The sequence below is a fragment of the Equus asinus genome, chromosome 13, assembly GCF_041296235.1.
Source record: "Equus asinus isolate D_3611 breed Donkey chromosome 13, EquAss-T2T_v2, whole genome shotgun sequence".
Classification (NCBI taxonomy): domain Eukaryota; kingdom Metazoa; phylum Chordata; class Mammalia; order Perissodactyla; family Equidae; genus Equus; species Equus asinus.
In genome coordinates, this window is record NC_091802.1 from 27,087,214 (window position 1) to 27,109,354 (window position 22,141).

General features: G+C 35.4%; 1 protein-coding gene across 20 annotated transcripts in view; it reads left to right on the forward strand.

Annotated features, from left to right (window-relative positions):
* BCAS3 (BCAS3 microtubule associated cell migration factor) overlaps positions 1-22,141 on the forward strand; it is a 569,848-nt gene that overhangs the window by 224,099 nt on the left and 323,608 nt on the right. For all 20 annotated transcript variants that reach the window (XR_011493725.1, XR_011493724.1, XM_014856948.3 and 17 more), the window contains exon 15: positions 7,810-8,074. Coding sequence is in view for 18 of the 20 variants with exons in the window: in XM_014856948.3 (XP_014712434.1) it covers positions 7,810-8,074 (265 nt within the window). In the remaining 2 variants the exon portion in view is untranslated. The remainder of the gene's footprint in view (positions 1-7,809; positions 8,075-22,141) is intronic.

Genomic DNA, 22,141 nt, shown 5'->3' on the forward strand with positions numbered 1-22,141 from the left:
GTTCTAAAACTGCAGATTTCTTGGTCATAGCTCCCCCACCTCCCAGTACCTACTGAATCATAATTCTGAAGATGGGACCAAAGGATCTGCAGTTCTTACAAATAATCTAGGTGCTTCTTATCACACTAAAGTTTGAGAATCTCTGCTTTAAATTTTAGGATGTTAAAATAACCCTAAATTGTTTTTTTATCACTGTAACTAGTTAGTTGGGTTATGGAGGTGAATTTGTGGCATAAATTTGGAGCCTTATAGGATGCTGATTTTTATATCTTAGGTACTTAAATGTAGTAACACCTCATTCTAGTGCTCAAATACTCTTGTTTTATATGTAGTTTGAATTCAACCTGTTTTGTGAATTAAATATACATTTGAAGTTGTTGTGGGGTTTTTTTGGTTTTGATAAAATTTTGGACATAATTGTTCCATGTGAGTGTATGTCAGCCATATTAGATTTTGGTTGCCTCAAATATTATTGTTTTGGGTTATTAAATCAATGAAGTATTTAAAAATGGATAATTCAGATTTCTGAAAAAGTATTTGTATAAATTATAATTACTGGAATATAGCTACAGTATGTTTTAAGGAACAAATATATTAGCTTTCTATAGGCCTAATTGGTTTCTGATAGCCATATTTTACATCATTACAATAAGAAACAAGTGTAAGATGTTATAAATATACCAAATAATACAGGAACCATTTAAAGAATAAATTATATAACCTGATATAAATTTGCAAAATATTTAAGTAAGCACACTGTACTTGAATTGTCTTAAGAATTCTATTTGTATATTTAAAAGCTCTAAATTGATAATAATGAGTGTCCTAATGAGGATTCCCAGACTAAATTAGGTACTCTTTGCTTGATTTTTCTTCTGTCCTTTTATGCCACTCTTTTATGCTGAATCTCGGAGGGAAACTTAATAAGAACATCTGGTTATATCTTTTACTCATATTATATTGAAGTTATTTGTTTAATCCAACTCCAGATGTGAAGTGAGCCAAGATGGGCACAGATAAAATGCTAGCTTAGGCTTCCTAGCAGCTGCTTACCTTCCTTTGAGCTAAGGACAACAGGGACATCTCTAAGAACTAAAGGACAGTTAAGGGAAACCACAAACTAGAAACAGCACCTGTAGAAGTTGCCTTTCAGCAAACTTGTTAGTGAGTTCTTTCATTTTTTAGTAATAGTTTTACTGAGACATAATTCACATACAAAAAGTTCACCCTTTTCAAGTGTACAATTTAGTGGTGTTTAGTGTATTCACAGAGTTGTACACTGATCACGATCATCTTATTCCAGAAAATTTTCCTCACCCCAAAAAAGAAATGTCGTACTCGTTAGCAACCCTCTGTTCTCCTCCCTCTGGCCCTTGGCAATTGCTAATCTATTTTCTGTCTCTATGGATTTGCTTGTTCTGTACATTTCATGTAAATGGAATCATACAAAGTGTAGCCTTTTCTGTCTAACTTCTTTCATTTTCCATGTTTTCAAAGTTCGTTCATGTTGCAATGTGTTGGAACTTTATTCCTTTTTATGGCTGAATAATATTCCCTCGTATGGATATACCATAATTTGTTTGTCCATTCATTAGTTGAAAGACGTTTGAGTGGTTTCCACTTCTGAGCTCTGAAGAATATTACTATGAACGTTAGGTTTTGGTTTGAACCTATGTTCTCAGTTCTCTTGGATATGTAAGAATGAAACTGCTGGGTTATGTGGTAGATCTATGTTTAACTTTTAGAGGAATTTTCTAAAAGGCTGTACCATTTACCTTCCCCCAGGCAATGTGTAAGAGTTCCAATTTCTTTGCATCCTCGTCAACACTTGCTCTTTTGTCTTTTTATTTATAGCCATTCTTTTCAGTATGAAATGGTATCTCATGTGGTTTTTATGTGCATTTCCCTAATGACTAATGACATTGAGCATCTTTTCATGTGCTTCTTGGCCATTTGTATATCTTCTTTAGAAAAATGTCTATTCAAATCCTTTACTTATTTTTAATTGCATTATTTGTCTTTATGTTGTCGAGTTGAAAGACTTCTTTATATATTCTAGATGTTGGACCTTTTATCAAATGTATTATTTGCAAATATTTTCTCACATTCAGGGGGTTGTCTTTTTATTTTTTTGACAGTATCCTTTGATGCACAGTGTTTTTAATTTTGAAGAAGTGCAGTTTATCTGCTTTGTCTTTTGTTGCTTGTAGGTGGTCTCAATTAAGTGTCCAGCTAAGAGTCAAATGTAGTAACCTGGTGGTGGGATGATAGTGCTTTAGTCTAAGTTGGTAGCAGTGAAACAGAGACATTTGGACAGAGTAGGGATATATTTTTATGGTAATTATGATAATAGCAAACCTCTTTGTTCAGTGCTTATTACATGCTAGGCACTATTCTAAGTGCTTTACATGTTAATTCGTTAAGCCTAAAATCCCATAAGATTTGCATTGTTATTCCCATTTTGCAAATAAAGAACCAGAAGGCACAGAGTTGTGCCCAACTTTTCCATGGTCATGGAGCTAGTAAGTGGTAGATATATTTACTATGATATACTACCTCTAGGTAAACCCTGTAATGACATGTAAAGGCTTTATATTTATAGTACTATTTCCATGTGTTTTCACTACTTTTTATAATATTAAACTTTAAAGATTATTTTACATTTCAGATTGGTTACTCATAATCTTATCCGGTATAAAATTATATATGTGTGTCTGCATGCACGTGTGTATATGTATCTATATTTGTATTTATGTGATATATATATACATAAATATATACGTAAATACATATCCACTTATTAGATGTCTGGAAGAATGTCTTCTGAGATAATAAGAAATAGTTGTCTCTGGATTGTGGGATTTCTGTGTGTACGTGTGTGTGATTTTTTTTTTTTAACTAAAATGATTTTCTGTAATAGTTATGTGTCATTGTTGAATTGAATATAGCTATATTCACCTTGAAGACAAAACAGAATATCTCCTTGCTATTCAATTTAGAAAAGAACCTTAATCTCACTGGTCTCATGTTCCTAATGCATATCTTGTATTGCTTTCTCTTATGAGGAGGCTTTCTGTACAGTTGTCCTTCTTTATAGTGTGGAGTATATTGTAAACTATAGGAATAATACCTACTGACCTGACGGCTACTTTGTCTTTTGACTTTGGCTTTAGATTTCTGAGGTTCTTTCTGCTTTGAGGTCTGTGATGCTCGCACAGGAATGCATTTACCACCAAGATGGTGGTATAAAACAGGTCAGCAAACTGGCCCATGGGCCATACATGGCCTTCTGTCTGTTTTTGTACATCTCATGAGCTAAGAGTGGTTTTTATGGATGAGCACTGGAATCTGCTTGTTAATAATATTACTAGCTTAGAACCCCAAGTAGGCAAAATGTTATTCTTATAAAAAAGGATTCCATTTTTCTCATTAGTAGACCTATATTACAAAAAAAATTATACTCAGTAAAAATTTTCTCAAAATTTGTTTTCTTTCTTGTTGTTGTAAGTATCTACATGGTACCCTTGATTTTGCTTTCTTTCCTGCAAAGCCTAAAATTTTACTCTCTGACCCTTTACAGAAAAAGTTTGCTGAACCCTGTTCTGAAAGAAACCTGCACTTGTCTCATGCCCATATTCATTCTCTGCTTCGGTTAGTCACATTTTGAAATGCTAGCTTGGAGCCTTACAGTGTATCTCTTGCTGTCCAGATCTGCTCGGATTGGTCAGTTTCTGAGTTCAGGATATTGAATAGTCACTGTTTTAAAAAAGTTATCTAAATATGTTTGCTCCCTAAGTTTGAGAGTAGGTGTTTGGATAGTACTTGTTTGGTGCCTCTACTTGTTTAACTTGTGTTGATAGCAGTTGCCTGACCGGTCCATGGTAAATGTTACTTGCCATGATATTCAGTACTGTGGAGCTCAGTGAGAGATACAGCTCCCATGTAGCTCTCCTGTTTTGTGATGAGAAAATAGTAACTAGAAATGTCCTTCCAAAATGGAGGCCCAAAAATCTCGCAGATGAGCTCATCATTGTATTATTAGTTTGCCATTATGTATAGTCTTTCTTTTTTTAAATAATATCTGAAAAACCCCCCAGCTTGTTTGATAATACCAATAGTTATATCATTTTGCATTTTATGGGTAGGCAGCTTGTTATCCTCTGTAATGTTATTTAAAGGATTAAACTTTCTCTAGTCTCTTGACAGCTAATATCTTCAGCAGCCCTTCTCTGCTCATTTGTGTTTCCTGATGTGTCTTCAAGGTCATAGAGCAGAATCACTTCTCTAATAGCAGTTTTCTAAGTAAGCATTTAGGTGGAATTCTGTCTTCCTGCCTTGATACTGATTGTTAGCACCACCTCATATCAGAAGTATTCTTAAAATGAAAGACGGAAACTCCTTTTCATTGACAGACCAGGAAGTGGTCTTGATATAAGTGTTTTGGAAAAAAGTTTTAGATAACATGGTTTAGTTCCACTGTGGATGGAACACAAATTTCTCAATAAGCCTAAAGATGTTTTTCTTTATATATTTGATTCTGGCATGTGTTAATGCATTTATTACTATGATATTAAATTCATCTGGTACTAGGTTTCTTTTCTCTTGCTTCTACTGTTTACACATTTCTTTGTACTGCCTCTTCTCTTTTTCTTCCTTTTCTATGAGTCTGTTTAGCTGAAAGTTATTGTAGGCAGAGGACAGAGGTAAAACACTTGTGGAATGACTTTATTTGTAGTTCTAGAATCCCTGGAAGGTAAATTTGTCAGCTTTTGGGAGATTCTTTTCTTTTTAAAGATTTTATTTTTCCTTTTTCTCCCCAAAGCCCGCTGGTACATAGTTGTATAATTTTTTTAGTTGTGGGTTCTTCTAGTTGTGGCATGTGGGACACCGCCTCAGCATGGCCTGATGAGCAGTGCCATGTTGGCTCCCAGGATCCAAACTGGCGAAACCCTGAGCCACCGAAGTGGAGCCCGCGAACTTAACCACTGGGCCGTGGGGCCAGCCCCCTTGGGAGATTCTTTAATTATAATATCAGCTTCCTTTGGGTATCTCACAGTAATTGAAACGGGCAGGCATGTGGTTGAATTTTGGGTTTATCTATATATTGATAATTTTTGTCTAGCAGTAGTCTAGCAATGAAGTACTCATCTTTTTTTTTTAGTTGGCACTTGAGCTAACATCTGTTGCCAATCTTCTTCTTCTTCTCCTCCTCCTCCTCCTCCCCCCTCCTCCTGACCCTCCCACCTCCCCTCCCCCTCCTTCCCTTCCACCTCCCCTCCCCCTCCTCCCCTGCCCCTCCCTCTTCCCCTCCTCCTCCTTAGCCTCCCCCTCCCCCTCTGCTTCCCCCTCCTCCTCCCCAAAGCCCCCCAGTACATAGTTGTATATTCTAGTTGTAGGCCCTTCTGGTTGTGCTATGTGGGGCACCACCTCAGCATGGCTTGATGAGCAGTGCCATGTCCATGCCTAGGATCCGAACCTGTGAAACCCTGGGCCACTGAAGGGGAGTGTGCGAACCCCTTAACCACTCAGCCTGAAGTATCTCATCTTGATATATAAGCTCATGTTCTTAGCTCATGTTCTCCTGATAGCTAATATCCCTCATATTCATATATATGTATACACACATATGTACATTTTTCATGTTAAATCCCGCTCAAATATCTTATCTTTATTCTACCATTCTTTTACTTTGTGTGGATTCTTTTTCCCTTTTTTTAAAAAACACTGTTTGATGATTGTTTTCTATGGTAGAAAATTATTTGAGTTTATCATTTAGTCAATGTAGAAAATCTTTCTTAAGTACCTATGACTTGCCTTCTTTTTAGAGGCTATGCTTAAAAAATGGTTAGAACAATATTGAATTTTACTTGGCTTTCTTTTTTAAGTATAAAAGTATTTAAGTAAATGGAGACATTTATGTTCAAGTTGTCACCATTAGACTGATAGCGAGATAAAACTAGTAAATTCAGTTTGTTAATTTGAAAATACTGGAACTTCTATATTCAGTGCAGGATAAGTGTCATAAAAATTAGTGACTAACTTTCCCTAGGTCAAGTCTGTGGACAGCTGCTTGTTTTTGTAAATAACCTTTTTTTTTTTAAATATAGCTGCACTCATTCATTTACATAATTTCTGTGGCTGCTTTGACACTAGAAGGGCAGAATTCTGTAGGTGCAACAGCCAACAGAAAGCATTTGGCTTGCAGTGTTTGCCAGCCACTGCAGATACATAAGTTTTTTTGTTTTGTTTTCTGTCATGAGTTTTTTATTATATAAATTTAAGGTGTAAAGCATGTTACGTTGATACATTTATATTGTAATATGATTGCTCTTGTAGTCATAATCTGTCACATTAAATAATTATAGTACAATGTTATTGTCTATATTCATTTTACTGTACATTAAATCTCTATGGCTTATTTACTCCTCATTACAAGTTTGTGCCCTTAAACACTATCATTCTTATCCCCCAAGCCCCCATTCCCTGGTAACTACCACTTTACCCTCTGTTTTTGTAGGTTTGATTGTTTTTAGATGCCACGTATAAGTGATATCACATCATACTTGTCTTTGTCTGTCTGACTTGTCTCGCTTAGCATAATATGCTCAAGATGCATCCATGTTGTCACAAAATGGCAGGATATCCTCTTTTCTCATGGCTGAATAATATTCCATTGTGGATATAAACCACATCTTTTAAATCCATTCATCCATTGATGGGCATTTGGGTCACCATTAGAGTGTTTTGAGACCTTTTCTCTTCTGTATCCCACCTCTCTTCAGGGTCCCATATCCCTGACCATTGAAGGAACTTCTACGTAATTTTCTTTCAGCTCCCCTCATCCCCTCTGTAAATCCAGTCCCCTACATTTTACTCCCAGAATCATCCTTCTGAAACGGAAATCTTTGGCTCAACTGTGTCTTAAATGAAATCCAAACACCTGTTGCTCTGGTTTCTGCTGACTCTCATGTTGTTTCTGGTGTACTGAACTGCTTGCCCATTATTTCCATCTTATATCTATGCATTTATATCTAAAATGGAATATCTGAATATATCTAAATTGGAATGTCTTTCTCTCCTTTCTTGGTCAGTCTATCCTACTTCAAAACTTAATTCCAGAATCCAGGCCTATTCAGAGAATGGTTTTTAGGCCACTCCTAAACCTTTACCTTTACCATCTCCTTTTTACCTCTCACAAGCAGATTTCACATTTTCCTTCCTTTTTACCACTGTGCTTTATACATAAGACATTTATTTCACTTTTATATGTTGTATTTTCACAAATTTCTTACGTGTCTTTTCCTCCTGTTAGGCTGTGAGCCCCAGGATTAGTTTTTATTCACCTCTTTGTTCCTAGTGCTCATTACCAAGGGTATCCAGTGAAGATTTGTTGAGCGAATAATTGGGTTAGTAACTTCACCTGTATTGGATAATGTATGTTTTTATTTTTACTACTTTCTGCTTATTAGAAGGCAGACTTATTTAGAGAAATAAACCTGACTTATGTATCTTTTCTTATAGCTGTATAGGGTGAAACAGCCTAGGTCCTGTTTTCTGACTTGGCACTCTTTGCAGCAAGGGACCAAATTCTCTACTCTAAATCTTATCAGATTGCTGATCTGAAATTTTTATCTGTATTCACCATGAAACTCATCTATAGAGTAAAATTTTTTGTTTATAACCTGATCTTAGATAAATTTGGTAATGAGGCAAGTATTTCTATTCACGTTTGATGATATGTGTGTGATGCTTTTAGATAAATCCAAATAGTTTCAATAATTTTTGCTTTTTTCCATGTCTTGTTTCTAGGTACAAGACATCTGCTTTAGCCATGACTGTCGCTGGGTTGTGATCAGTACGCTCCGGGGGACTTCCCATGTTTTCCCAATCAATCCTTATGGTGGCCAGCCTTGTGTTCGAACCCACTTGTCACCACGAGTCGTGAATCGTATGAGCCGTTTCCAGAAAAGTGCTGGGCTGGAAGAGATTGAACAAGAACTGACATCTAAGCAAGGAGGTCGCTGTAGCCCTGTTCCAGGTCTATCGAGCAGCCCTTCTGGATCACCTCTACATGGTAAATCTAATTTTCTCTCTTTCCACTGAACCCTATAATCCCTCTTCCCTTTATACTTAACTTTTGAGATCTTGGGTAAAATAAACCCATTTTTCTAATCTGTTCATGCAAAGACAACATCTTAGGCTTATTTGGCGACATTATTAATTTAGTAAATTATTTAATAAATTGAAGCCAGTATAGTAATGGTGATCTTTACCATCCTACTTTAACTCCCTAACTTTTTCAATATATAAGGGATACTTTGTGTCCTATATGAGGAATATGAAGTTCAAGACTGTTTTCATAAATTTAGCGATTGAATCTCATGTCTATAAATCTTTTCCAGAAAACTCTGCCTTTAAGCAAAGTCAGTACTATAGTTCATTAAGATATATTCCTGTTGGAGGAAAACGGTCACGAGTCATGTGTATTTTAGAGCAGCATTTGCATTTTATTTTAAAATATCTCTATGTGGGATTTCTACCAGTATGTTGCAGAAAAAACAAAATAAAACAAATGTATAGCTCAATAACTTATCTTAGAGCAAATAGTCTTGTAACCATCACCCTAACCAAAAATGAAACATTGCCAGAACTCACCTTTTGTTCCCCTTCTCCATAGAAGTAAACCCTGATTCTGGCTTTTATGATAATTACTTCCTTACTTTTTAAAAATAGTTTTACTCTTAAGGAAGTATCCTTAAACACTGTTGTATATATATAAATGGAATTATGGAGTATATTTTGGTATATTCAGCTTCTTCAACATTATGTCTGTGAGATTAATTCATGTTCTCTGTAGGTTACTTCATTTATTTCCATTGCTTTTACATATTCCATTCTACAAATATGCTTCTGCTTATTTATTTATCCTTTCTAGTACTGTTGATGTATATTTGAGTGGTTTCCGGTCTTGGGTTATTATGTATAATGATGCGATGAAAATTTTTGTACTTGTTTCTTGGTGCAAATGTGTATTCATTTTTGAGTGGAAACGCTGAGTTATATAATGTATGCAAATCTTGACCTTGGTAGATTATACCAGAGTGGTTGTACCATTTCATTCCCACCAAAATGACAGAAAATATTTGTTGACATCAGATGACACTTTTTCTAAAGCATTGCAGATTCTCCCTGACAGATGACCAATTTAAGTTTTTAAGGATAGAGTACTTTATGTAGCGAGATTATGGTTATTCCAGAAAACAATCCTTATTTATTTAATTGATCTGAAATTCATATAACATAAAATTAACCACTTAAATGTTAACAATTTCGTGGCATTTAGTACCTTCACAATATTGTGTGGCCACCATTTCTATCTATTTGCAAAAACGTTTTTCTTTACCCTGGAAGAAAACTGCATATTCTTTCAGCGGTTGCTTCCCATTCCTCCCTCCCCACGCCCCTGGCAACCACCAGTCTGCTTTCCATCTCTATGGATTTACGTGTAATGGATATTTCATATAACTGCAGTCATAAAATATGTGACTATTTGTTTTTGGCTTCTTTCATGTAGTATAATGTTTTTGAGGTACAGCCATGTCGTAACGTGTATCAGTACTTCATTTCTTTTTATGGCTAAATAATATTCCATTGTATGTCTATACTACAGTTTTTTATCCATTCATCCATTGATGAACATTTGGGTTGTTTCCACCTTTTAGTGATTGTGAATGGTGCTGATATGAATGTGTGTATAATTATTTGTTTGAATACCTCTTTGCAATTCTTTTGGCTACATACCTATCTTTATTTATTTTAGCTTCCTCTGGAACACATCTCCTTTTGTAATACCTAATCAATTCTAGATATATAGTTTCTATAGGAAATTTTAAGATAGACTGGAAAAATACATAGGTAAATGGAATCCTGGAGAGAAACTCTGTAACTCAGAAAAATTTAGGACCTCTGTTTTCTCCTTAGATGATGCTTTATGCTTTGGCCCTATTATTTTTATGAGAAAAATTGTTATTCATGTATATTTAACTTCACTAGTGACCTGTGCTCTTCAAGGATGAAAATCTTTTAGAACCAGTCCTAGGTAAAAACAGTCATTTAAAAAGGTATTTAGAATTTTTAAAAAATGTCTAGAAAACTATGAGATATTCATATGCTCAGCCATTTGCAAGAAACTTTACGTCAGAAATAACTACTTACATTTTTACATGTAAATATTTTGTCACAGTTAGGTGCTGTTATAGATTCTTTGAGAACCTTTCTCTTTGTGTTGAGCGTTTTTCTTAACTTGAATTTCACCAAATACTTCATGGAGAAAGATTCAGAGAACATGCAGGGCAGTTAGGTCAACCAGAGAACCAGATGGATTAGTAGAAAAATTAGGAAAGATTTATAGTCCTTCCATTTATGCATCTTCAGAGAGTATTCTTTTGAGCTTCTTTTTTCTTCCTAGTCTTCCTTTGGTATTAAGTGTACCACGCACCAGGTTCTGTGCTAGGCTTTGGGCATAATGTTCATAAAATATTGAGGTCATCTGTGCCTTCATGTGTCTTCTACTCCAAGGGAAGAAACAGGTACTAAATGGCTGTGAACAATTACCTTTCAATATATTTTTGCTAACAGGTGCGAAGCGCCAGTCAATTAAGGATTTATTCTTTGTAAAAGAACAAATAGTTGAAGAGCAATACTTGATTTCTGAGTCAAAATATACTATTGTCTCTCAGCTTTATTTCTCCACAGCTCTCTTTGTATTTTTGCGTAAAGCTAACAGAAGACATCTCAGAGAGGAGATTATAGACTGACAATGCCGTTGTACTTAACGTTCCCTTTGAAAGCAAGGAATTTCAGGAGGCCTTTTCTTCCTGATAGCATATGTTAAAATTTTATTGTGTTGGAATTTCACCCCATTAGTCTGTGTAGTTTTTCTCATTTTTAAAGCGCGGACGTTAGAGCGATGGTCATTTTTCTTCGTGTTCTTTTTTGGATCTTACATGTCAAAACAAAATAGGCATTGTTGTTGGTTAGTTCTAAAAATGATGTATTTATAGTTTGTGTGGATAAACAGTCTGATGCTGGTCAAAAACAATGTAAACCTTTGAACAGGGAGGGATTCATCTTGAAAATGAATCATGCTTTGGCGGTATTACTGTTGTTTGTCTGTGCTCTTTTTAGCAAAGTAAAGGAAACTGTTAAATAACAGTTGATATAGGGATATTTCCTTTTTACTATCTGGAGTCAATCCAGTTTAGGTTAGGATTAATTTATCTATTTGACTTTTTTTTTTTTTTAACCTAACAGAGGATGTTTATTTATTTGTAATATATTCTCTCTAAATATCTCTTTCATTTCCAATCTTGTTGCCTGGACGTTAGTCTTTGTGCGGGGTTCTTAACTTAAGATCCATGAACATGGATAGGGAAAAAGTTACATCTTATGTTTACTATCCTCTAACCAAAATTAAGCATTTCCTTTCATTATGAATATAGACGATGCGTGACAGTAATATTAGCAGTGCTTGTGACATTGTCACCAATACAAATGCAGATGTTTTCAATCACATTATATATGAAATATATATATCTTGAAGTGTTTTAAATTACTGAAATATATTTTGAAATATTGTTTGTCATTGCTTTAAAATTATATATTATTATGTAATAATACTGATTTTAGCATTTATTACATATATTACTATAGCAGAACTTAATTTTTAAAATATATTGATAACTATGCTTCAATATATTTGGTTTCCTTTGTAATTCTACGTATTTTATTCTGAGCATTTATAAATAGTATTCTGAGAAAGAGTCTACAGGCTTTCCCAGACTCTTCAAGTAGTCCATGACGCAAAAATGATTAATCATCATTTTCTTACTTCGTCTGTTTCAATAGCCTCCAGCCTTTTTTTTTTTTTTACTATCACAAGCATTTCCTTTGTTAACTATAAATATGATTTTCCACTTTTCTGCTTAAAATCTTTCAGTAGAAAAGGTCCCATTTTATTTCCAGCTTCTTGTGCCACCACATCTAGGTTTTTGTACCCTTCCCTGCATATGCCACATGTATTCATTTCTTGGCACCTTTCCTATTTGCATACTTTTCTCTACTTGAAATAATTGTTACCCCCTTGAATGCCTAGTAAAACCCTACTTCATTATGATCTAGCTAAAAATATCATTTCATCCCTTAAGCCTCTCTTAAACACCTCTTGATGTCATGTTGTCTATGTCAGCCTTGATATTGGCGCTCTGAATATACTTTCACTAAATATGTTAATTGCTCATTGTCATGCCTACGTCGCCCATTAGATTGACCTCCATGGAGACAGGGTCTCTTTCTTGTTTGTATTTGTATCTTGGCACCTCGCGTAGTATTTGGTAAAGTATAGACTCTAAGGCTTTGAGCCAAAGTTTTCAAACATCTTTAGAAGTTCTTCTAATAAAAACAATTTAGATTTAAATTATTACTTGTCAGAATGAATAGCTTTTCATTCATGGTAACATTGCTTTTCATTTTAACATCTGTAAGGTACATTCATTTATTCAGCAACTATTATTTAGTGTTTACTATGTCCAGGCACTGTTCTTGAGCTCTAGGAATATAACACTGAACAAAAGAGGAAAATGTCCCTGTTCTCATGAAGCTGACTTTCTAATGGAGTGGTATGAATGATTAACAGGATGGATGGATAGATAGATAGATAGATAGATAGTTTTATGTGCTATGGAGAAAAATAAAGGATGGAAAGGGAATAGGGAATGCCTGGAGAAGATTGCAATTTGAAATTAGAATGCTTCCTGGAGCTGGCCCGGTGGCACAGCAGTTAAGTGCCCACATTCCGCTTCTGCGGCCCAGGGTTTGCTGGTTCCGATCCTGCGTGCAGACGTGGCACCGCTTGGCAAAAGCCTCGCTGTGGTAGGCATCCCACATATAAAGTAGAGGAAGATGGGCACGGGTGTTAGCTCAGGGCCAGTCTTCCTCAGCAAAAAGAGGAGGATTGGCAGTAGTTAGCTCAGGGCTAACCTTCCTTAAAAAAAAACAAAAAAAACGAGAAATTAGAATGCTTCCTGCAGGCCTTAGATGATGCAGATGATGCAGAACAAATGATGACATTTGCACAAAGATCTGATGGAAGTATGGGAGAAAGTCATGCAGGTATCTGAGGAACGTGTTCCAGGCTGAAGGAACAGTCAGTGTAAAATCCCTGAGCTGGGAATGTGCCTGGAGTGTTCAAAGAAGGGTAAGGAGGCCAGTGTGGCTGAAGCACAGTGTGCAGGGTACATAGTGGAAGATCAGGTCAGAGAGGAATTGTGGCCAGATCGTTCAGCAGGACTGGAATGGAGATCTGTACTGAGAATGCACAGTCTGTAGGTGGACAAGGGTGAGAAGCCTAGTGAGGCTAGTTAGGAGAGTATTGCAAAAATCCAGGTGAGAGAAGACAAGGCTTGGACTGAGTTGTTTATGGTGAATATAGTGAGTAGTAATTGGATTCTCGGTACATTTTGATGGTGAGGACATCAGGATTTCAGGTATATTTTAGGTCAAGTGTGAGAGAAATGAGGAGGCAGGGTGACTGGTAAGGCTTGTGGCCTGAATAGCTGGAAGGATGGGGTTGCCATCAAATGAAATGAGGAGCACAGAGTGAAAGCAGGTTTGGGGATAGGGGCAGGATCAGGAGTTTTGGATGTGTTTAGTTAAAGATGTGACTTTGAACCTCCTAGTGATGTTATGTAGGTCATTGTTTTATGAGTCTGGAGTTCTCCTGAAAGGACTAGGCTGAGGAGAAATGTTTGGAAGGTATAGATAAAGCCAAAAGCTGGATGAGGTTACCTAGTGAATATTAGAAAAAGAGAAGATGAAGATGTCCCAGGACTGAGCCCCGGGGCCCCCCCAACATTAAGGAGCCAGTGACATGGAAGGGAAACCATACAGGAGAAATCCTAAAGGCCAAATGAAGAAATATTTTTCTGAGAAAAGGGAGTGATTAATGTGTTAAATTCTGCTGATAGGTCAATTAAGATAAGGCCTGAGAAAAAGATAGAATGCCATCAAATTTAATAATGTAGAAGACATGTGACTTTGATAAGAGCAATTTTGGTGGAATGGTTGGGGCCTGACAGGAGTGGATTTTAGTAAGAACAAGAAAAGAGACATTGGAGACCAGTACTGACAAGTCTTTCAAGGAACACTGGTGAAAGAGGGAGCAGGAAGATGGGGAAAAGTTAGAGGGGAAAGAGGAGGTTGCTTCTGTTTTATCAGGGAAACAGGAAGTGAGGATGGTTGCAGGTATTCGGAGCTTTCAGAAGAAAGGCAAAGGTCAGGAAATAGTCCTCAGGGAGAGTAGGCATTCCTTTTACCAGTTGGTAAATTTTTGCTGAGTGAGGAAACCGTTTCTTCCACTACTGTTTATGCCTTAAGCAAATTTATTTGCCTTTGCTTTCCAGGTTCAACACCTTGTTCCTACACCGAATTGTTTCCGCCTATTTCTTCGGATACATATTGAATGCACCTTTCAATCTCAGCTCATCTCAGCTTATGACACACTTTCTCCCTCTTAACATATAGTGTCAAACTTTATGTATTTCCTCCTTCTGGATGCTCTTTATCTGTACTTACTGCTTACTACTTTCTGCCTATTATTTTTGATACTCTCCAGTATTAAGCTGTAATTTGCTTGGAGAGGCAGTTGGAGGACCCTGGAGTCAGACTATCTCCTAGTCTGTCCTCCACTACTTCCTAACTCTAATCTTAAACAAATTACTTAATCTCCCTGTGCCTCAATTTTCTATCTGTAAAATGGGGATAATAATATTACCTACCTTAGAGAGTTACTGTGAGATCACAGTACTTTGAATAGTGTTTGGCACAGATCAAATACTCATTAAAAGATTAGCTGCTTTGATTAGTATCATTCTTGATGCTGTTTGTCATTGAGGAGTTATGTAGGACTTATTTACTTTTCATATTTTTGTATCGTGCCTCTTATCCAGAAACAGAATAAATGAATAATTCACTGAATAATGAGTGAAGGAAATACAATTGTGATCTTATTGTATACAGAGTTTTATTGCAGTATTGGACTGAGTATTGATAAGTTGACTTCTCAAATGAAGGGAGACACCAACACAAAACTGAAAGTGAAGGTAGTAGTATTTTTTCTTTTTGATCTGTTTTTGCTCATTTTCATATTGTACATCAGGAAATATAGTTTGATAAATTAGCCCACCTATTCTTGAGGCATCGCATTTCTTTATTTTGCAATTAGTTTTCCAATTTAGGTTCAAGAACATGGCATTTACTTGTGACAAGACGTTTAAAGAGTTTAGTTTTTTCCTGCTTTTCTATCATATTAACAGAGGGATTTTACAGTTCTCCAGAGTTCCTGGAAGTGTCTCCCTTCCCGTTAACTCATTGGTCCTCAGGAAAGGAGTCATCTTTGAGTCATAGCTTTTGGCATCTGAATTCCAGATTCTACTCCTTCCAAATGGAAGTAGTTGACGAGACTCTGAGACCCTTAGAGTGGGCTTCTGATTTCTTCGACTTGCAGCCTCCATATTTTAGTAAACTGCTTTTAAATAACTGGCAGCATCACTTTTCTTTTGGGCATCTGTGTGATGCATTCTTTTTACCACTCTGAGACTCTGTTTATAGCTATCATTTGATGGTTTATTGTAAATTACTTACTTTTCTTGATCAGTAGTTTTCTTGAGACAGACCACATCACAATTGTAAATACAAAGCAACCACACGTTTCAGCCTTATATGGTTTCACGTACTTAAGACAATCAATAATAACGTGATGTTTCTTGACTTCTCTTTCCACATCACTGTTTACTTGTGGATTGAAGTTTCCATTTGTATGTTTAATTTTTGCCAAGAAAAATCAATCATGTGCACTGTAGCTCTGCTTTAAATTTTATGCCTCATATGACGTAGAGTATATATATATATAGTATATACATGTTAAATGGATAAAAATCTTCTTTTAGGCTGTCTTAGTTTAGTACCTGGGTTTTTACTGGTTATATGTACTTTATTGTTTTAGTTCAGATGAAGTTTTGTTTGTAGTTTGTTATTTTCAAATCTAATAAAGTTTTCCTAGTGAATTTGCTTTCTTATAAGTTTTTTATCATCCTTTTAAAAATGTTGCAATAACATTATGCTAGTCTTGACATTTATTACACACCATAATCATACATATTTTAAATATTTTCATTGTTTCTCAGAGAGAGCCATATGAGTTCTTTAGGGAAAGTGGATTGAAAAGAGCAATCTCATAATTAATACCTTCCTGAAAAGAAGGTGCTTTCATTTCAGAAGCACTAATTGAAGAAACTGTCTATTAACTAAAGTTAGCATAATTTTTTAATAGACTTTATTTTATAGAGCACTTCAGATTCACAGCAAAATTGAGAGGAAGTTTTGGATAGCATACTTTTTGAGGAAAATAAAATTGCCTATAGAATATCTTTAAAAACTCTTGCATTGTCTCTAAGTTATACTGAAAATTTAGTGCTATAAAAACGGATTAAACCGTGTTTCAGTGTTTTGTCTTTTTGTCTGTTTCATTTGGAACATGCCATATTTTTGTCTCTCTGAAAGTTTTCCTTTAAAATAAAGGCCAGATAAAGTAGTTAGCAATCAAAGCTAACTCAGAATTTCTTGTTTTGGTTTTTACAGCTCGTAAAATATTTTGTATTTTCTCCATACTTTTTACTTTGGCAAATCATAGACTCCAGGTTCAATAGTTTTGTTTTTAAATGGTTCATGAGACATGCCTCTAGAGGGCGGGCTCTTCCAAACTTTCCTGTGATTGTAATTATGGCAACCCTGGCGTGAACCTGGTCTACGATGGATGTTGATGTCTTAGAAGATCTTATAATAACTCGGCTTTCTTTTTATTATGTTTTCTATGATTTATTCCTCAAAGTCTTCTTAGAGAATAGGACTTTTCAAATATATTACTATCAATTAATATTCATTTTTAGTACTCCATCCAGATACCTCACTCCTATGAATGAATTTAGGTAGTTGAATGAAGGCAAAGTTTTAGTTAATCATTTGAGTAAGTGGTGTCTCTATGTCTTAAAGATTCCTTTCTTTGATTCTCTGTATATTGCTATTCAAGGACTTATCTCTGTACTTTATGGGACTAGAGTAACTAAACTCCACTGTGAGGCATTAGGGATTACAGGTAATCTCTGCTTCTCTTTTCTAATAACGTTCATTGGATTTTTATTGGCTTTTGTTTATCTATTTACTATATTTTTTAATCAAAGTAATATGTGCGTTTATTATTAAAGTCAAATAATACCCCAATTTTATAATGAAAAGTGGCACGCTCCTGCCCGACTCCTCCCCACTCTCAGGTGTCATTCTTCAGAGGCTGTGTCTTTCAGTTCTTCATAGTTTCTTTCCTTACTGTTTTCTTTTTGCCCCTTTCTGGAAATCATGTTGGATAATGGATCGCTTACATTGAACCCCTAACTTTCTTTCCTATTTTCTGTCTCTTTGTCTCTTTGTTTTTCTTTATGAGAGTATTTCCAACTTTATCTTCTTTCTTATTCCATTGTCATTTCTGCAACGTGTTTTTAATATCCTTTTCTCTGAATATTTCTTTCATTATCACATCCTTTTCTTATTTTATGATGTAATATTGTTTATGTCTTTGGGAGAGAGTTATAATGTTTGAAGAATTTTTTTGCTCCTTGCATTATCTCTGTTTCTTCTGAATTCCTCTTTCAGTTTTTTTTTTGCTGTGATCATTATCTTTCATATTAGAGCAAAGGTTCTTAATCCTGACTGTACATTCTAATTTACCTGGATAGATTAAAAAAGTACTGATGCCAAGATAGTCTCAGACTGATCAAACCAAAGTACTGACTTGAATGTCTAGGAATCTTTGGCTGATCATTCTTATTTTTATTTATTGATTTCATTAACTCATTTTTATTCAGCTAATCAACAAATCTGTGCTAACGAACTGATTGGAAGCTATTTGAGCATGAGTGGGTCACACTAGTTTGTAGGTCCCACTGGCCTATCAGGTGGCACTGGCACTTTTATTAGGGTACCCCCAATCAATACTATTTATAGATGTTTTCACAGTTTCCCCATAAAGCAATCCTCTGTTTGGGGTGGAGTTGGGGTGTTAGAGACTTTCTGGCAATAAACTTAGAATTTAGTTTTCAGGGAGTTACATTATTTTAGTCTAGCAATTAGAATAACAACCAGATGATTTGGCATTGTCTATTTGCATGTTACCATTGCCTTACTTTTCCAATGAGGAAGAAAATTAAGTAAGAAAATTCTGGCCAGGTTCCATTGAAATATTTTTTCAAAATTTGGTTTTAGAAAAATTGGAGAGGGAACAGACAGCAGGAATTAGGTTTCTTAGGATACATAATGATGAGTATCTGAATGACTGACCCAAATAAACAGATTTATAAATTATCAGACTTGGGAGTAGCAGCCATGAGTAGTTTTAAGCTTAACGTCTGAGCATAAAGTAAAAATCTGAGTGCTGGTTCATACTTTGTAAACTACAGAATGGTAGGAAGAGTGGCGTCAGGGCTGTGCCAGGGTTATACATACTGAGAAACAGAAACGATTATGGTTCTTAGCATGAAATGACATTTAGAATTTGGAGGAGGATGAGAAAAGGAAAGGGATTTAAGGTTCATTGAAAGAGTTATTAACATTGGATGATGTGTTTTTGCAGGTGAGAAAATTGAAGCTAGAATGAGGCGCAAGAGTGAAACTATTTCAGAATGGATAGAATGGAATTAATGTGGGCATTGTTGTTGTTGGCAGCTTCTGAAGAGACGGGCCATACCATTTTCAGTGTTCAGAACCATCGTTAGTAGGGAATGCTTAATAAGTGTTCAATAGTATTTCACTCTTATCTAGTTCTGGAGTGGATTGAAATGTGACCACATTTGTTAAAATCACAGATGAGAGAAAATATAAAATGACAGTACTGATAAATGAATATGGTTTTCTGGCAATGATCCAGCTGATTAGGAAAAAGTGTTTCTGCTGCAGCAGAAGAATTCCAGGGAAGGAAGTGGAGTCATCATTTCTCGGGTGCCCAGATATGGTCATGGCATCACTCCTCTTTGTGGTTCTTGCTTTCAAGGACTTTCCATCAGAGGAGTTTTTATGTACACAGATAAATTCATGGTTTTGCTTTTGGAAAAATAAGTTTAGAAGACAAGGACTTGAACTATTTATTAATAGTCATACGGTGTACTTCAATTTCTTTTCCTTGGTGAACAATTCTCTTTCACAAATTGTTGATAATTTAGGCAGCTAAATTGGGTATGAGTTTCCTGTTTTCTACTTGAGCAGAACATGTAAGCATGTTTTGATAGAAAGATATTTAAGTGTTTTTAAGCTGGAAATAAAATATATGTGCATATAAAAGGTTTTATCTTTCTTGCTGTCAAAAATGCTGATTTGGCCTTTTTGCACTGCACTCCCATCTTTGTATGGTTGTTAAAATCTGTTGCTCTTTCCCATCTGAAGGAAATGCATCTTTGACACTTCTCATGACCTGAGTCATGATGCTGAAATAGAGCCAGAAAATATCCTTAACAGTCATGGGTAAAAAGAAGGAAGGCTTCCGTGGAGTGGGGGTGGGGGAGCGGGAAGGAGGTTGTGGGGAGAAGAGCATCTTTGCTATTGCTATTTCGGTTTATATCTTTTAGATTATTTGCTTACATTTTACTATCACAGTTGTTATTCAACAGAAAATACTTTGATTTTAATATTTCCTTAAGTATACAGTGTTCAGTGTATTTGAAAAAGATAAGTTCTGCAAATGTCAAATTAAATCACTTTGAGTCTTCCGAGTCTTAAAAAAAACACCTTGAATCTTGCAATTTATTTAATATTTTATCTTGTTGCAGTGTTTGTTTTTATTTCAGAACCAGTTTTCAATTCTTCCAAATCATATATGTTCAACGGTTTAAGTAGTAAAGTTATACTTGTTGAATGATGCAGATAAATTTCTATCTAAGTTTTCCTTGAAGAGTGAAGTGCTTCTGTTTGCTCTGTTGACATGATACAAAATGCATTGTGAGATAAGAATGGGAGATACGGGTATAGAGTATTTTCAAAAAAGAATTTCAGTGAGGATTTATTTATACTTTGGGAAGCTCATTTAATCCCAAATTTGGTCTAAGTCATGCTAGACTATGGGGTTTTTAATTCTGGGGATTTTTCACTGGGGTTAAAAGTCTTCGCTTCTGAGCACTTAGTCCTAAAACTCTGAGCGTGATTCCACATACTGGGAAATTTTGAGGGTGCTTAAATATGTTAGATTTAGGACTAACTTGGATCTTAAAGTAAAACACCCAAGATCTTTTTCTTTTATTCTTATTTATACAAAAAATTTCTTTTGTCTTCGCTAGTGTTAAATATGGTCTGTTTACCTGTTTTTTAAAATCTTTTCATTGATAAAAGAGTGGCAGACTACAATTGTAATAGTTAAAATGAATTAAAAGTTGCTAAAACTGCTTAAATATTAAGCACACCAGCTCTTATAAAATTTTCTTTATCACAAATCTTGGAGTGCTCTAAGAATAATAAACTAAGGTAATAAACTTCCCACTTATGGGGGGAGATTTTTTAAAATTCATTTTATAAATTTGAGTTGGCTGTGTGATTGAGACTAAATTATGCCACAGATATGGTAGAGAGGAAATGTAGCTAAAAGGTTTTCCTACAATATCTTTCATTGCCTGTCCCCATACACCTTTTATCTCTGAAACTTTTCGAACATATTTCTTGTGTTTTCTCCCGTTTGTATTCTTGAATCTTATAAATGTTTTTTCTAACTCTTGATCTCATCTCCCTTTCTGGGCTTATTGTTGCATCCCAAGATCCCTTGTTCTAAGCATACTTTCTTATCCTTTTAGAGTAATACAGACTGTCCTTACTCTACATATAGTTTTAGCAACAGTTAGTTCCTTTTGACTTTTAATTTTTATGTTTAAACTTTCTAAATTTTTTTGAGTTTACTTTAGATTTAAGGAAAGAAAAATAATCAAATTTACATGTAATCGTCATGAGCACATTAAAATAAAATTAACCGGTGAAAGTGTATTCAGAGTAGAAAAGGAAATTTTCCTTTTTACTCTGCAAATTGTCTGTTTACTTATTTATAAATTTATGTATTTACGGAAATATATAAATCTATATCTATAAATAATTATTTAACAGTTAGAACAGTTTCAGTTCTCCAGAGTGGGAAGTGTCTACTCATCTGACATTTAGTAAGCACCGGTGCAAAGCTCCCCGCAGGCTAGTTTGTATGTGGTAGAAGAAGCGATGGCAATATCATTAAGAAGCTCAATCCCATCTTGCAAAGAAAAGATTGGATTCTTGTTTCTGAGTTGATTTTGCTGGAGCTTTCTCTCATCTTCCTCCCTTCCTACCCTCCCCAAAGAGCCTATAGTAATATCTATGGTGCCGTGAACTGTTTACTGGAAAAAGCAACAAGTGTTTTTGCTTGAAGTGCACAAAGGTTTGTGTTTTTACGTCACCATCTATCGCTCTCAAAAAAAGTTATAGGGAAAGACAAGTCAATGCCCGGTCAGAATTGTCCTTGAACTCTTTCTGTCTTGAACTTTGTCACCTAAACTGTTTGGTTGTTGTGTTAACAGTCTTTTAAAAAATATGTATACATTATTCATTTTCTTTTAATTGTGTGTCTACTGTCCTTGGCTCCTGTGAACAAGCATTGCTTCCGCCCAGTTTGGTATGTGGGTCAGAAGGCGCTGTTTCTCACCAGGGCGCTGCTGTTTCCTCTTCCTACTTGAGTAGATTACAGATTATACTGGAATACGCCTGAGAAAAGGTCAAAAAGGAGGGTGAAAGTCCTGGAACTGCAGCTGGGAAGCTTGTCATTCTCATCTAGGAAAGGGAAAAAAAAACAGAGAGAGAAAGAAAGAAAAAGAGAAATAGAGACTCTCATCCCAACCAAAAACAGCCATGTTCAGGAAATTCACATTTGGACAGGATACTTTTTACATATTCTGAAAGGATTCTATTTGGTTTTGATTAAATAATTATCGAGTGTTTGACTGAGAAAGCTTTAGTGTTAAATTAGATGGCAAGCAAG